The sequence below is a fragment of the Primulina eburnea genome, chromosome 11 (genome assembly GCF_022965805.1).
Source record: "Primulina eburnea isolate SZY01 chromosome 11, ASM2296580v1, whole genome shotgun sequence".
Taxonomy (NCBI): domain Eukaryota; kingdom Viridiplantae; phylum Streptophyta; class Magnoliopsida; order Lamiales; family Gesneriaceae; genus Primulina; species Primulina eburnea.
The window spans coordinates 42441979-42457254 of record NC_133111.1 but is presented as its reverse complement, the minus strand read 5'-3'; the positions used below and the strand labels follow the sequence as shown (position 1 = coordinate 42457254).

The 15276-nt window shown below is 36.7% G+C and overlaps 1 protein-coding gene across 1 annotated transcript; it reads right to left on the bottom strand.

Annotated features, from left to right (window-relative positions):
- Window positions 1-6484: 6484 nt before the first annotated feature.
- Window positions 6485-13973, bottom strand: LOC140806284 (ABC transporter B family member 19). Its single transcript, XM_073162849.1, has 10 exons — window positions 13417-13973; window positions 13257-13311; window positions 11997-12172; window positions 11378-11578; window positions 11028-11287; window positions 10621-10937; window positions 10307-10530; window positions 9332-10151; window positions 9008-9249; window positions 6485-7734 (listed from the first exon to the last, which is right to left on the bottom strand). Exons 1-10 carry the CDS (start codon window positions 13660-13662, stop codon window positions 6526-6528), a joined length of 3750 nt encoding a protein of 1249 aa, XP_073018950.1. The 5' UTR covers window positions 13663-13973; the 3' UTR covers window positions 6485-6525.
- Between the last annotated feature and the right edge of the window lie 1303 nt (window positions 13974-15276).

Sequence of the window (15276 nt, the reverse complement as noted above, 5' to 3'; positions counted from 1 at the left end):
ATCTCATATGAAACCATCTCACGGATCTTAATCTGTGAGACGGGTCAACCCTATCCATATTCATAATAAAAAGTAATACTCTTAGCATTAAAGTAATACTTTTCCATGGATGACCCAAATAAGAGATCCGCCTCACGAATACGACCCGCGATAGCGTCTCACACAAATTTTTGCCTTAGGGGTCATTTATTGTCCGAAATACTAACTGACTAACATCACAACCAAAAATGAAAAATATACAATTTACCAAAAAAGAAATTTTCTACTGATTTTTTTTGTTTTTGGATTATTCGATAAAAAATGTGACATTTGTCTGAAAAATATTATCTTCGTGTGAAATATATTTAAAAATTTGATATATAGATTCAATTAGTTAAATAATGCCAACATTTCTTGTGGATTTGGAATACGTGAGATTCACTTCAACTTGTTAATCAATAAGAATTTATACAATGACATAACTTAGAAAAATAGAACCTATTATGGGACACCAAATGAGGCAAATTAACATCAAATGGTTTTAATAAGGAACTATATATTTTTCATTAATTTATCGAAATGTATCGTTATATTGAACAACGATTTCGTGTCGATTTTTTGAACTTTTAACAAATTTTTAAATGTCATAAAGTATCAAAATGCATAATTATGCGGATACATTCGAGCTTATCAACTAATACAAATGTGGTTTTGTAGCCAAATATTTTGTATTGTAAATTTGTATTCGATGTCTGTGGATTTTTAGGTTTTACGTTGGGCCTTGTTATTTTTTTTTATTTTTTTAATTGAATATTTTGGGTTTTATTATATGAGAGTAATCGGGGATTGTTTAGCATGGACGATCTCAGTATCTCATGAATTTTTATTCGTGAGACGAGTCAATCATATCTATATTTACAATAAAAAATAATATTTTTTTGTATAAACATTAATATTTTTTCATGAACGACTTAAATAGAAGATTCTCTCATGTAATTGTCTCATGAGACAGTTTTACAAGAGTTTTTGCGTCTCTTTTTATGTTTGAAATATTAAGTGTACTGATACCCCCGGACCGGAGATGGGTCCGGCCTGCACTTAAAAAGTCCCGGAAGGTCATCTTCATAACTAAACCCGTCGTGAGGTCACCTCATTCATTCGAAGCTGGTGGGAGGTCATTCAGGCCGACCTCCCAAGCGGTCGTAATCTCGCGTTAGAAAGAGGTGACCGACCTCCCTAGCCGAACTCCCATCAAGAACCGAGCCGACCTCCCAAATTATGGTGACGAGTCGATTGGGAATGTCTCTGCCGAGCTCCACAGGGTCCAGATTATAAAGCCCAAAAAGATAAAGCCCGCGAAGATTTAATCTAATCCCTCCATGATTCTTAGAATCTAGACCTACCAAATCAAGAATTTATCATTCTCATATGTATATCAGGTTTCATTCATTGTTTATACATTCACATACCTCACTCATGCTACACACACATTATTCTCTCTGTTTTCTATTTTCCGGCTTGAGCGTCGGAGAGGCAACGCCGGAATAACCTTCTGACCCCCTTTTAACGTTCTTGTTTGTGTTTCCTGATCTCGAAGGTCTTATCCGAATTCCACAAGTGAAGATCCGACCTCCCAGCTACCATCTCAAATTTCAGCAACATCATGAATCATTTCAAAATTTCTCAAATATAGGATTAAAACCCTGTGAACTTTGTAGCTATGTGTGATTTAAGTATACCTAGTTATGTTTATTTCTTCTTTTAAAGTAGAGATTTTTTTAAAAAAAATAATTTTCTCAAGCATATTTTATTACGAGCCGATGACTTATAAGTCAATTTGGCACTAAGATATAAAATTTGGGACGAAGTTTCGAATTTGATATCCAATTATGAAAAACTCATTCCTTAACTCAAATAAAAAGAAAAATACTTGGGAAGGTTATTTTCCAAAAAACAAAAAATAATTTGACCAGCTGCGCCTTAGTTATAACTTCAAATGTATAGTATTTTACACGGACTTATCATCGTGGCCGAATGCAATTAACCACGAACTATTATTTAGATTCCTTCAATTATATATATAATGAATTATTAGTCGGGCAAATTTGGGGGAGCATGTTTTATCGATTTACGTGAAAAGACTTGCTAATCGTCATTATAGTAATATAACAGTTGATTATAAGTCGTCGGTAGCTAAAAATATTATTATTTTAGCTTATATTTATAGATATATTTTCAAATTTAAGATTTATATTAAATTTTCGAGCATGTGTGCCGAGCTTGCCACAGACAAACCCTAGATATGCGATTGTTTGTGGTTAACTAGCATGTGTATGGGTAAAATTTCTCTAATGGGAAATTTTATATATATATATATATATATATATATATATATATATATATATATATATATATATATATATATATATATAAAAGCTCTCGGATATATATTTTATGACAAAAACTTGTGTGAGACGGTCTCACGGGTATTATTTGTGAGACGGGTCTCTTATTTGGGTCACCCATTAAAAAATATCACTTTTTATGCTAAGAGTATTACTTTTTATTGTGAATATGGGTAGTGTTGACCCGTCTCACAGATTATGATTCGTGAGACGGTCTCACATGAGACTCACTCATATTTTATATAATTCGATACGATTCGGTTACAATTTAACATTCAATTGAACATTAAAATATGATACATATATTAATACAGGTAATCTTAAGCATCGAAATACGACTATCGGTTCCTTTATAATTATTGCAACAATAGATACGCGTGATTACTAAATACATTGCACCTATAATTCTCTTACTTATTTCTAAGATAATATAATATCTTATTAATTAAATGAAATATCGATCATAATCTTTGTAACATTTTTTGAGTAATAATATGTGTATCATCGGTAAAGATTTATCACGTGTATCGATTATGAAAGTTAAAAGTAGTTTGGACCCATAAAATTCGATACAATTATGCACGGGTGGAGCAATGTGTTGCTCAATTTTTATACATGAAATTTCGTTCAATTATCATGTAGCTCGAAGACTCCATTTGTCAGCACTAGCTCAACCTTGACTTAGTAAATTCTAGTTTGGATAGAAATGAAAACTTGACTCCGTTGCTGTATTTATTTATACATGTATGTGTTAAATGTGGAAATATTTGTGTCTTTTCCCAAATATTTTTATTTCTTTTCCCCGTTTGTTGCCGTGCATAACACGTATAAAACGAAAAAGGGTTTTAAACGTTCTTTTGTTGAAAAATTTTTGTGTACGTTTAAACAACTTTTCCATTAGGGGATGAGCAATAGTGACTTCTCGTAATGAAAAATATTAATGAATCAATTTATTGACCTCCAAAGTCCAACATGATTTAGCTAAGAGTAGGTCTCTTGTGAACGGTCTCACGGATATTTATCTGTAAGACGGGTCAACCCTACCTATATTCATAATAAAAAGTAATAGTTGTAGCATAAAATGTAATATTTTTTTATGAATGATCCAAATAGATTCACAAAATACAACTCGTGAGACCTTCTCACACAAGTTTTTATCTTTAGCTAATTAAACATTCTAGAAAAGAACTAGTGAGATACTTACAGTGTGTTTGGCCACCAATATTTGAGAGGATTTCATGAGATTTGAAATTAGATTTGGAAATTCATGTATTTGAAATTCCATTTTGTGTTTGGTTTAAAATTTAAAAATGGTATTTACAAATCCATTTTTTGTTTGGAGAAAAAATGATTCGAATTTGGAATTTTAAAATTTTACTAAACTAACCTTAGAAACTTTTGATGAAGAATGATGTGTTGGATAAAAAAGTAATTTTATGTTTTAAAAATCCAAATCCCACCAAATCTTATCAAATTTGATGGGATTTAGATATACTTGTTGAAATCCCATTAAATCCCATGAAATTCTAAGCAAATCCGAAATTTTTTTTTAAGATTTTGCCAAACAGTAAAAATAGGATTTTGAAATCCAAATCCCATGAAATCCTCCCAAATCCTGGTTGCCAAACACACTGTTAGTTTAACCCATGATGTTTTTTTTTCATGGAAGTGAAACTAGATTGATTATCTTTTGTTTGACAAAAGTACCTATTCTACGATCACTACCATTTATGGAGATTCATTGTGCCTAAGCTAATTTTCGGGAAAAAAGATATAAAATCAAAAATATTTTCGAGCATAGCATTCTTTGAAAATACAGCCCTAGCCCAATAATGTATTGGGCCAATTTTAGTTGGGCCTCTCAATTAACTGGGTTGGGTCAGATAATGTAGATTGAGTAACTTTTTAAAGGCCACTGTTGCCTATACTATGAAACATCAGACTATCCAGTAATCAGTTGTTAGCTCTAATATTTGGCCCGTAGATTGAAACATAATCTGTGTCTCCATACTTACTATATCAAGGTTCATATCATTTTGATCTGAAAATAAGATATTATACAAGCACACAACTCGTATAATGAAAACACTAGTATATATCGATCTAAATTTGTCGCTTCGCTTTGTAACTAAGAAATTTATTTTAATTGTTCTTAAACTTTACACTGTATTCTATAACTCGAATCTCCAAATGAACTAATATATTTGAAGTATTTGGTGAATTGATTAGATGTGTTGTATTCAGTAGGCCTAAATTGTATCTGCTTGACGAGTTGATAAGGTTTGAAGTGACGTGAGTTGATACTCTCCGACTTTGTAATATATGTGGAGCATATTTTTCACCGAAATATTGTGAGAGTGTATTATGAAGATTGATATTTATTGTTTTCTTTTTTCGGATACGTACTTACTCGTACACGTCCCTCGATTTAACTTCATGTACGTATGAGAGTAGTTCGGGACAGTTGTCCTCACTTGCAAACAAAAGCGATGGAAGCGAGTCAAAATTAGTGGCTCCAACCCCACAAGAATAACTGAAGGACGAGTCTGAGGTCCTTGAATATTTAACGAGTCCTTGGAAATAACAAAAGGGTCCACCCTGAATAGCTACACATGATGGCCAATTTTGGGTGGGGGCTGTTCCCACCATCAAATCTGCATGTGAACTATTATGTCCCCACGAAAATTCTACCCACACTCAATTTCACACACAAAATAAAAAGAAAATACTCCCAAAAGATAACTGAGTCGGTTGAGTGTGTGAATTTAAGGTCAATCTCCGAGTTCGTCTTTTCTGCTTCGGTTGGTATGGAGTGTAGGACCGAGTGCTTATCGCTTTACCAAAAGTTATAGCTAGTGGTAATGGTGCAACTCAAATCTTTTAAACCGCACAACAACTCAAGCACCACGGGTCGATCGCTTTACCAAGCAGGGACAATTATTACACCAACAATCTCTCTCCCAATAATTGCACTCCTTGCAATCAATGGGAATATGGGAATCGAAGGACCAATGGATTCCGGATATCTCCATACTGGTATGATATTGTCCACTTTGGGTTTTAACCCTCATGGTTTTGCTTTTGGAATCACCCAAAAGACTTCATACCAATGGAGATATACTTCCATCTTTATAAACCCATGAGCTTTCTCTAGATCTTCCAATGTGGGACTTTGGTTGTATCCCAACATGGAGTCTCCTGCAGTTTTATCTATCAGATATGATTTACATGTTATATCCAGGATTTACCTAAAAAAAAAAAGAGAAAACATTGATTGCTATTGAATATTTCATTGTACGTCGAAGCTGAATTATTTTCACATGTATTTTAAACAATACGAAGAGACTTCAACAGGAGACACTGTCGCAAAGCTTTCGATAGGATCATCACTCGACCCCATGGACCGCCCAAGTTTAATATTTTCACCAATAATTCATATAAAGATAATCGGAAGTGTGAAAATTTGGGTGCATTTGTGAAAGTAATTAAAAGGATGTGGATATTTCCATCTCTCTTTCACGTGAAAAAGGCAGTGCAGTACGATATAATTATTGCAGGCTTTACAGATGTAAAAATCAGCGCTTGATGTTTGGCGAGCGAATTCTGTGGACCATCCGGGGCCCATATTTTCTTACAAAGTTTTTGGACCAAAATTTAAAAGACATAATTTTGATATGGACCAAAATGAGTCCATCTGCAATACAACTCAATATATTAGCCTCCACCATGGAAAAGGACATTTGAGCCATTCCCCCCACCCCCCCCCCCCCCCAAATGAAATAATTTTATGTAGGCGAAAGTGGCTGTTGAAAAGGAACTTGGACATCAAACCCCACACTTACAAGAAAGTAACCACAAACAAGGAAAAAGGTCTCTCAAAGCTGGAAAGATACAGGCATGCTCACATGCCTTTCAAGTGTAAAAAAGAGATATCAATCAATCCCCCAACAACACAAAGTTCATGCATCAAAATTATACATAATCCTCCGATTATAATGGAGTTGTCGTGTTGCAACGCGCTCTTCAGAGCCACTTATCTACAACTGTCATAATCGTACAAAAGAAGGAAGAAACAAAAACAATGGTTAATCGATCCCATACTTGTTTTTTTTTTTTTTCCAACTTTTCATTTTTTCCTTTTTCATATTCGATGGTTCTGTAGTTGCAGGAGTCTCGAATAGGCACCATCTGGTCGACTGATCAGGTCGCTGTGGCTGCCTTGCTCTACAATTCGGCCGTCTTGAATGACACCAATGCTGTCCACCCCACGTATTGTAGACAACCGATGGGCGACCAGAACGGTGGTTCGCCCTCTCATAAGCCTCTCGAGCGCTTCTTGTAGCACGCACTCTGACTCGGCGTCGAGGGCACTCGTGGCCTCGTCGAGCAGAAGTATAGACGGGTTTTTAAGAACGGCCCGTGCTATGGCAATGCGTTGTTTCTGTCCTCCAGAGAGCTGTACACCTCGTTCACCGACTGGAGTTTTGTAACCTTCGGGTAATCCACTGACGAATGTGTGCACGTTTGCTGCTCGTGCTGCTTCGATTACTTCTGCTTCGGTTGCTCCTTCTCTCCCGTAAGCTATGTTCTCGAGAATGCTTGATGCGAAAAGTGCCGGTTCTTGCTGCACCAGACCAATTTTGAGACGGAGGGACTTCAAGTTTAATCTCCTAATATCTTTTCCATCGACCATAACTTTCCCAGATATGGGGTCATAAAATCGCTCTATCAATGCAATTACAGAACTCTTCCCAGATCCGCTAGAACCAACAAGAGCTTGGCTCTGCCCTGCTCGAATTCTTAGGCTAAAGTCCTTAAAAATGATCACATCCGGCCGAGATGGATAAGCAAAGTCAACATGACGCAGCTCAATCTCACCACGAATGGACTCAACCATCTCTGCTTCAGAATCATCAGGATCTATCCTTGTGGGGCGATCAAGAATCGAAAATACGGAACCAACGGCCTCTCCACCTCTTATTATTTCAGGAGCAAGGCTCACGGTTTCAGCAACAGAATTGGCAGTGATGACCAAGACCACGAACACCTTAATGACCTTAGAAAACGTAGAGACTCCTTTGCTTACGAGGTGTGCGCCATACCATAAGATTAAAGCTTCGGATGCATAAAGGGCGAGCTGAGAGAGACCGAATAGAAAACCCGAGCACTGGCTGCGACGTAGGCTTTGACGTTGAGGGACATGTAATTGATGGCAAAACAAAGATAAGATTTTCTCTTGGGCGTTGAATGCCGCGACCGTCCTAATGTTGCTTACTCCTTCACCGGCGATCATACTAGTTTTCGCATGCGCCTTAGCAGTGTCTCCAGCAAACCCTTTGAGTGACAGTTGCTGCAATATCCAATAGTAGCAGAATCCACACAAGATCGTTAAAAAAAGAATCAAGAGATTATTTAATCCATTTGATATCGACTGATAGTGACAATATCGTAAACACTTAATTGCAGATGAGTTTCGAGTTCTTCTTTGAAGAAAATGATAATAAGATTTTAACTATCAACCTACCCTTGGTAGACCATTTTTATCCCCTTCCCCCAATCCTCAAACTCTATATTTGGTCCCATAAATATAAATGTTCGTTCTTCGTGGAACGATTAGACCAGTACAAACAAAATTTGGAATCCAAGATGAGTTGAGCTGGACTGTGAGCCATTCTATTCAAGCTCAAACTTTTACTGCTAAAGATCTGGCTTACAAGCTTTTTATTATAAATGTTATTTATCATATCTTAAATCTATATCTATTTGCACTCAGATTTCAAGTTAGATAAACTACAAAACTAGCTCCACTTGAAACAACATGAGTCTAGACATAAGTCCGAAAATTTTAAAAACTCGATTGGAGCTCGACTCGTTTACACATCTTGATAAAGTACCAATAGAAAATTAAAACACATGCAACATTAAAGATTTGAGATCCATAATTTTGAATCAAGAAAGTCCACTGACTGCTCCAGGTATCACTCTAATAAAAAAAACCCAGCACATTTCTCAGTGTCATCGAAGTTGATGATCAATAATAGAATGTGACATACTTTTCCTCAGGCCTTACTGTACTACATCAATGCTTTTGTTTATTTAATGTTTGGGTTCACACTGTGAGAGTTTCAAGGGTTCATATGGACGAGGTGAAGGAGCACATGCGGAGCACTATGTTGTAATTACACCTCTTGTCTTCTAGTGCCAAGAAAACAGTGAAATTGGATTCCAAGATTCCAAAATATTCAGTGATAAATTTATCTTCTCAATACAGTGGTCCCTTGTAAATTTAATTGACGTGAAGATATTATTTTTTCCATCTGTACCTGAATTAATTCTTTAAATCGGGCTTACTTAGCATCTTTTGCGGAAATATCTGAGACCCGAACTGGACGGGGTTTGTTACATTTGACTCTCAAATCCGAGACCCAGAGAGGCTACAGGCTATAAGCCATCTGGCCCCTAAAGACTATAAAATGACTGCAGAACTTGTGTTTTTGAAAAAAATCTCAATTGGGTTGTCCCCTACATGAATGCAAATGCCTAAAACGACATCGTCCCCCACAAACTTTATGAGCGTTCTATAACAAAACAAGTGTAGTTTGTGGATGGATTGAAAGGTTTACCTGAGCAAAATTTGCTAGGACTAGAAGAGGAAATGTGGCCAGTATTAGCAGTGAGACCCTCCATTCAACTATGAAGGCAACAATGAAAGATGTGAGAAGAGAAGTCATGTTCTGTAATATCACTGATATCCTCTCGGCGATGGCTGATTTTACGTCCGCTGCATCCGTGGCTAAACGGGCTGCAAGAAGGCTCGAATTGTTCTCCTCCTCGTCGAACCAGCCAACTTCATTCCTCAAGATAGCTGAAATAAATAAAGAAAATTAATATTCCTAATTTGATGAAATTTTAGTCAAGGAAAAATGCCATATTACGATCCCTTTTACCCGCAAGCATCATCCGCCTCACTCGGGTGGTAAGGTTCTCTCCCATGATACTGAAGAAGTAGTGCTGAATTAGATATGCAACAACGGCATAAAGGCCCGCCCCGATATAGATGAAAACATACTCCTTCGTCTTTCGTTCCATGGCGGCTGGATTTCTATAGTAGAACACCTCAATCATATTACTCATCACTATGGCAAATGTAGGACCAATGAACCCAGAAAGAACCGATCCTACTGCGCCCATGATTGAGTAAGGCCACTCGGGAGCATTTAGCTTAAGCAGTCGGCAGAAATACCCAGCTGGTGCCGGACTTTTCCTTTCGGTTTCAGCGTTGGAAATCATCTCTATACGACCATCAGCACCTGTGCTGTAGGAGTAGCTCAAATTTCTTAAACTCCCTGAACGGAGGCTGAGAGATTTAGTTGACAACGAATGGCTCAGCCGAGATGAGCGTGTTCGACGAGTTGATGGGTTTGAAAAATCTCTATTTCCTACCATTTCTTGGAATCGAATCAAGGAAGCATAGGCCCCAGCTTTGGCAATGAGTTCTTCATGTGTTCCAGTTTCGACAACTTGCCCTTGCTGTATAACTGCAATAGAGTCAACATTTCTTATTGTTGAGAGCCGATGGGCGATGACTACAGTAGTTCTCCCCACCATCAGACGATCCAAAGCCTCCTGAACTATGCTTTCCGAGCCCGCATCTAGCGCACTAGTCGCTTCGTCAAGCAGAAGAATCTTTGGGTCCTTCAGCATAGCTCTTGCAATAGCTATTCTTTGTTTCTGGCCACCAGAGAGCTGAACACCGCGTTCTCCAACCTAAATTTATATGGAACAAGTTTATTTATCTAAGCATATGGTGCAACTCAAATATTGAACTGCACAGCAGCCTCAAGTAGCACGTCACAGTTACATGCACGTAAACAGCTAAACAGGACAATAGGAATTCAGAGAAAATCGCTTATGAAATCAACCTGAGTGTTGTATCCGTTTGGAAGCAAGGTGATAAAGCTGTGAGCATTAGCAGCCGAGGCAGCGGCTTCCACTTCTACCATGGTAGCATCGGGTTTTCCATAGAGAATGTTTTCAAGAATTGTGGTGGCAAAGAGCGCTGGTTCTTGGTTCACCAAACCAATTTGATTCCGCAGCCACCTCAGCTGCAGTGTCTTGATGTCCTCGCCATCTAGCAGAATTGCTCCTACATACCAGTTTCATTATGAAAAGGTACAATTAGTTCAATACTTCTCCACTATTCAGTCTCGAAAAGGTAAGAAAGTTAATTAGTTACCCTGATTCGGATCATAGAATCTTTCTATCAAGGAAACTACAGTGCTTTTCCCGGAACCACTACCGCCAACTACTGCCATGGTTTTTCCAGCGGGAAAGAAAATGGAGAAATCTTTGAAGATCAGAACATCGGGTCTAGACGGATAGCTAAAAGTTACATTATTAAACTCAATGTTTCCATTAATATCAGTCAAAGACTTTGCATCCGCTGCGTCTGGAACTATGCTCGGCTTTTGCCTCATTATCTCCATCAACTTGTATCCAGCGGCTTTACCTTTACTAAACGCCCCCAGATTAGAAAAAGATTGCCCCAAACTCCTGTTCAGATAAATGCATAAGAACCCTCAATTCGCCTCATGATATGTTCAAGAATCAAGAATGGGAAAAATTAGCACTATCAAATCTTACATGCCACCAACAATGGCGGAGAAAATAGCAGTGAATGCCTTGCCACCATCCGTCTGCCCGTCGCGAATAAAAACACCAGCATACCAGAAAACAAGAGCCCACGACATGCACGCTATACCGTATGTACATCCTAATCCCAGCCCTTTCGCCATTCCAGCCTTGTAACCCAACTTCAGCGTATTTTGTATTAAATCCGAATACGAACTCAAGGCCTTCGCCTCACCAACATAAGAATAAACTGTCCTAACTTGTGCAATCGACTGCATTCACCGAACATGCGTTAGTTAGCAGATGTGAGAATCGAAAAGCATTTCACCCCGTTTTAAAGCTCAACTCACTGAAGCTTTTACCTGCTCGGCGATTATACCAGCACTTGCGTAGGATTCGCGACTCTTGGAGGTGAGTCCCGTGAGCGTATATGCATATAAACCTCCAGCAAAGGCGATCCCAGGAATTACAGCCACACTGAGTAGAGCCAGCCTCCATGAACACACAAAACCAACCACCAATCCCGCCAAAAATGTTGAAAGATAATGAACGAAATTACCAACCTGATATCCCACGCACAAAACCAACACATTCAGCAACACGTATATATACATGCATGAAACAGAAAATCGATGTCCTAAGCTAGCAGAGCAGGAAGATGGCGGCACAGGTTAACAAAAAGCTGCTAACGTGCGCGGGTAATTAAGAAAGTGAGAATTTTGGAAACAAGGGCCCGCAATAATGGCACCAACCAACTGCCCCGTCCAATGAATGATCCATTTTTCCTTCTTTAGTGCAACATTTGTCTAATACTAGATTACACCGTTATCTTCAGAAAACACACTCCTTGTTATTACACAGTGTTCTCTCACTTTCTTGGATTGAGAGAAAAAATTGAAAAAAATAAACTCCTTTTTTTAATACAAAAAAAACCATAAATTTTATTAACATTTGTTTTAGTGTGAGGTCGTGAAACAAGACCTTCTCGCTAATGGCATCTTGGACAAGGAGTGTATCTGTGGAGACACTGAATACAATGTCCCCTGTTCTTGCATCTGTGTCGAAGAACCCCACGTCTTGTTTAAGCACCGCCTCCAAGTATTTCTTCCTCAATGCACCCACTTGTCTTTCCCCGGTGTACATCCAACAAGCAATTTCTGTAGTTTTAACATGCGCCGCAAACAAGACGTTAAAATTTTGACTCCCAGAAAAAAAAAAGATAAACAAAGGGCTGAGATTTAATTTCAAAGAAAGTGATAGGGATGTGTGATTAGATAATAAGAAATAGGGAAACATTTAAGAAATCGACAGGGGAAGAGGAAAACGACAGAGAGACGGTCCACGGACCACGTGCGACTGATTCTAAGTGAACTGTTTAAAACACTGTGATTACAGGGGCGGAGTCAGAATTATTATTCAGTGTAGGCAATAATATACTACAATTAATAAAGCAAAAAAAAAAAGCCGGTTAAACAAAAACCATAAAAAATGTGTTCTAAGATTAGAACACAAGCTACACAAAGCCAGAAACATCTGTTAGTTGATAGAAAACATCAGAAAAATGACAAAAAATATTGCGTACAAAACCAACAATCAAAACAAAATTTGATAGAAAATATAAATTTTACAAACGAAAAATATGCATAAATTCATTCTCGATTGCAAAAAAATAAAATAGTTGAATGATCGAATAATATTAAATGAAAAAAACGATCTTAAATTTCATAAAATTCTGGATTTTGTTGGGAATATAAAAAATGTGACATTAGTTAATATGAATTGGAATGATTATTAATCAAATCATATGAAGTATGGGGCTTATGTGGAAAAAATTGTATAGAATATTACATATTGTCAATCAGAATAGTACTATCAAGTAAAAAATCTAAAATTTGAGTCTATAAATTATTAAAGAAATATTTTTGTTGTTTTTTAAGTTAATTTGGGGAATTACACAATATTAGAATATCAAAACTTAAAATTTTTGATTTACAACTTATAATATATATATATATATATACTTAATTTTTTTCCTAAAAATTATAATATATATACATAGTTAGCTAAGGCTCAGTGTAGGCAAGTGCCCACACTGGGCCTTAGCTGGCTCCGCCCATGACTGTGAACCAAAAAAAAATATCAAAAATTAATTTCCATGATCTACCAAAGATCAACACCCAAAAAAAATCCAAGAATCGGAGTGAAATAAGCTGAAAAACAACCGCAGATCACAAATCTCACCTCCATAGGATGAAATGCACACAATCAATCCAAGGTACACAAAGTACAGCGCATACTGCATTAAATCACGAAAATCAACAGTCAGATCTGGATTAACAACACTAGACAAATTCAAAACATTTAAACCAAGAGGTGACTGAAATTATTCGAAAGACCAAACCTTGGAAACTTCGTGAGTCAGCTTGTGCAAATCCATTTGGTTCTTGCCAAAACCATTGACCATCTCCCCAAAAAGTAGAAAGAAAACAGGAATCGAAGACCCGTGAATAATGGCCCCGAGGCTGCCAGAGATCATCAGAATGTAATCATACTTATCAGCAAACGAAAACAGCTGGTAAAATGGTAGGCTCTGCTCCTTCTTCTTCTCGGACTCCGGCATCGCTTTCCCCTCCGCTGCCTCCGCCATTTTCAAGAAAACACAGAGCACTCAAATTTGAAAACAAGAAAAGCAGTAAGTCACCCTCGAAGAATCAACCTTAAAAAAAGGTAGAAAATTTGCTTCTTGGCTATGAGTAACATGTGAACGGGGGATCCTAAAGCACAGTACTCGGCCCTCAAGTACTTGCAGCTCTGCCTGTGTTCATGTTTTCTTGTAAGCAATGGGTAGTGAGTTTGACGATTCAATGGCCTTATTAATAAAGCCCAGCTTGAGAGAGTGTGAGTGAGAGAGAGAGAGAGAGAAACCAGTCAGTGTGTGTGTGTGTGTGAGTTTGACGGGAATGGTACTTACAGAACCAAGGGGGTCTAAAAGCATACACGAGGTGAGATAACTAATTCTGGTGATAGCCTTTGGGAATTATTTTTTTCCAAATTAAAAAAAAAATTATTTTATAAATATAAATTCAGAATTACATTTTAATTTATTATTTTTATGATTTTGGTGCTATTTCTCAACTATACTCTTATTCTTTACAATTTTTAATCGAAAATATTATCGTGACCAATGACTTAAAAAGCCCGTTTAGGTCCTGTTTAAGTGTATTTAAGCTTGAAACTAGACAAAAATGTCTTGCTTCGGAGAAAAACAGAAAAAAAACGGTTAAATTTTAGTTTGATCGAATTAAGCGTAATTAAGAATGTCTTTTTATTTTAAATTTTTTATTTTGAAATAATGTCTTTTTATTTTAAAATAATAAATTATGTTTATAATTTAGATGTTTATTTTTAAATTTTAATTCTGATTAAGCATGTCTGATAATGATTTAACAAATATTTAACATTTGTTAATGTGGTCTAGTTCTAAAAACAAATCAAGATTGTAATTTTTGAGATTTTTATGCTTTTATAAATATGAGAATTATTGAATCATACTTAAATTTATCATATTTATATATGTTTCAGATAATTACATTAAAGATAAAAAAAAAAACAATTTTCACGCTTAAGCATGTACTAATCTCGCTTAGGCAACACCTTGTGTGAGACGGTCTCATGGGTCGTATCCGTGAGACGGATCTCTTATTTGGTTTATCCATGAAAAAATATTATTTTTTATGCTAAGAGTATGACTTTTTATTGTGGGTATGAGTAGGGTTGACCAGTCTCACAGATTAAAATCCGTGAGATGGTCTCACATGAGATTCACTCTCTCGCTTAAGCTTGAAAAGCTTTGAGCTCGACGTCCACTAGGGGTGTCAAAATGCGACACGACCCGTCAACCCGACACGACCCAACACGAAAAAATCAGGTTCGGGTTGCGATTTTTCAGGTTCGGGTTGGGTTTGGGTTGGGTGGATTCGGGTTAGTGTCATGTTAGGCGGGTTTCGGGTTGGGTGGGTTGGGTCGCGGGTTGACCCACGAACTTTTTTTTTTAAAATATTACCTATATTTTTATATATTGTATGTTTGAACAAAATTTATTGTATATTTATGTGCTAAATTTTCATCATTTGATATTTATTTTGCATATTTTTATTTTTTTAACAATTTTTTATTTCATTTAGTAAATATACTTTTAATTTCTACGATTAAATTTTCAAATTTAAATCGAAATTTGTTATTATGTGTTTAAATTAAAATA

What these genes read in the sequence shown, in the direction of transcription:
- LOC140806284 (XM_073162849.1), bottom strand. Translation starts at nt 13,662, where the DNA reads ATGGCGGAGGCAGCGGAGGGGAAAGCGATGCCGGAGTCCGAGAAGAAG. An exon ending in TCCGCCATTGTTGGTGGCAT is followed by an intron (nt 10,938 to 11,027) that starts GTAAGATTTGAT and finishes TTATCTGAACAG; the next exon opens with GAGTTTGGGGCAATCTTTTT. An exon ending in ATTCTATGATCCGAATCAGG is followed by an intron (nt 10,531 to 10,620) that starts GTAACTAATTAA and finishes ACTGGTATGTAG; the next exon opens with GAGCAATTCTGCTAGATGGC.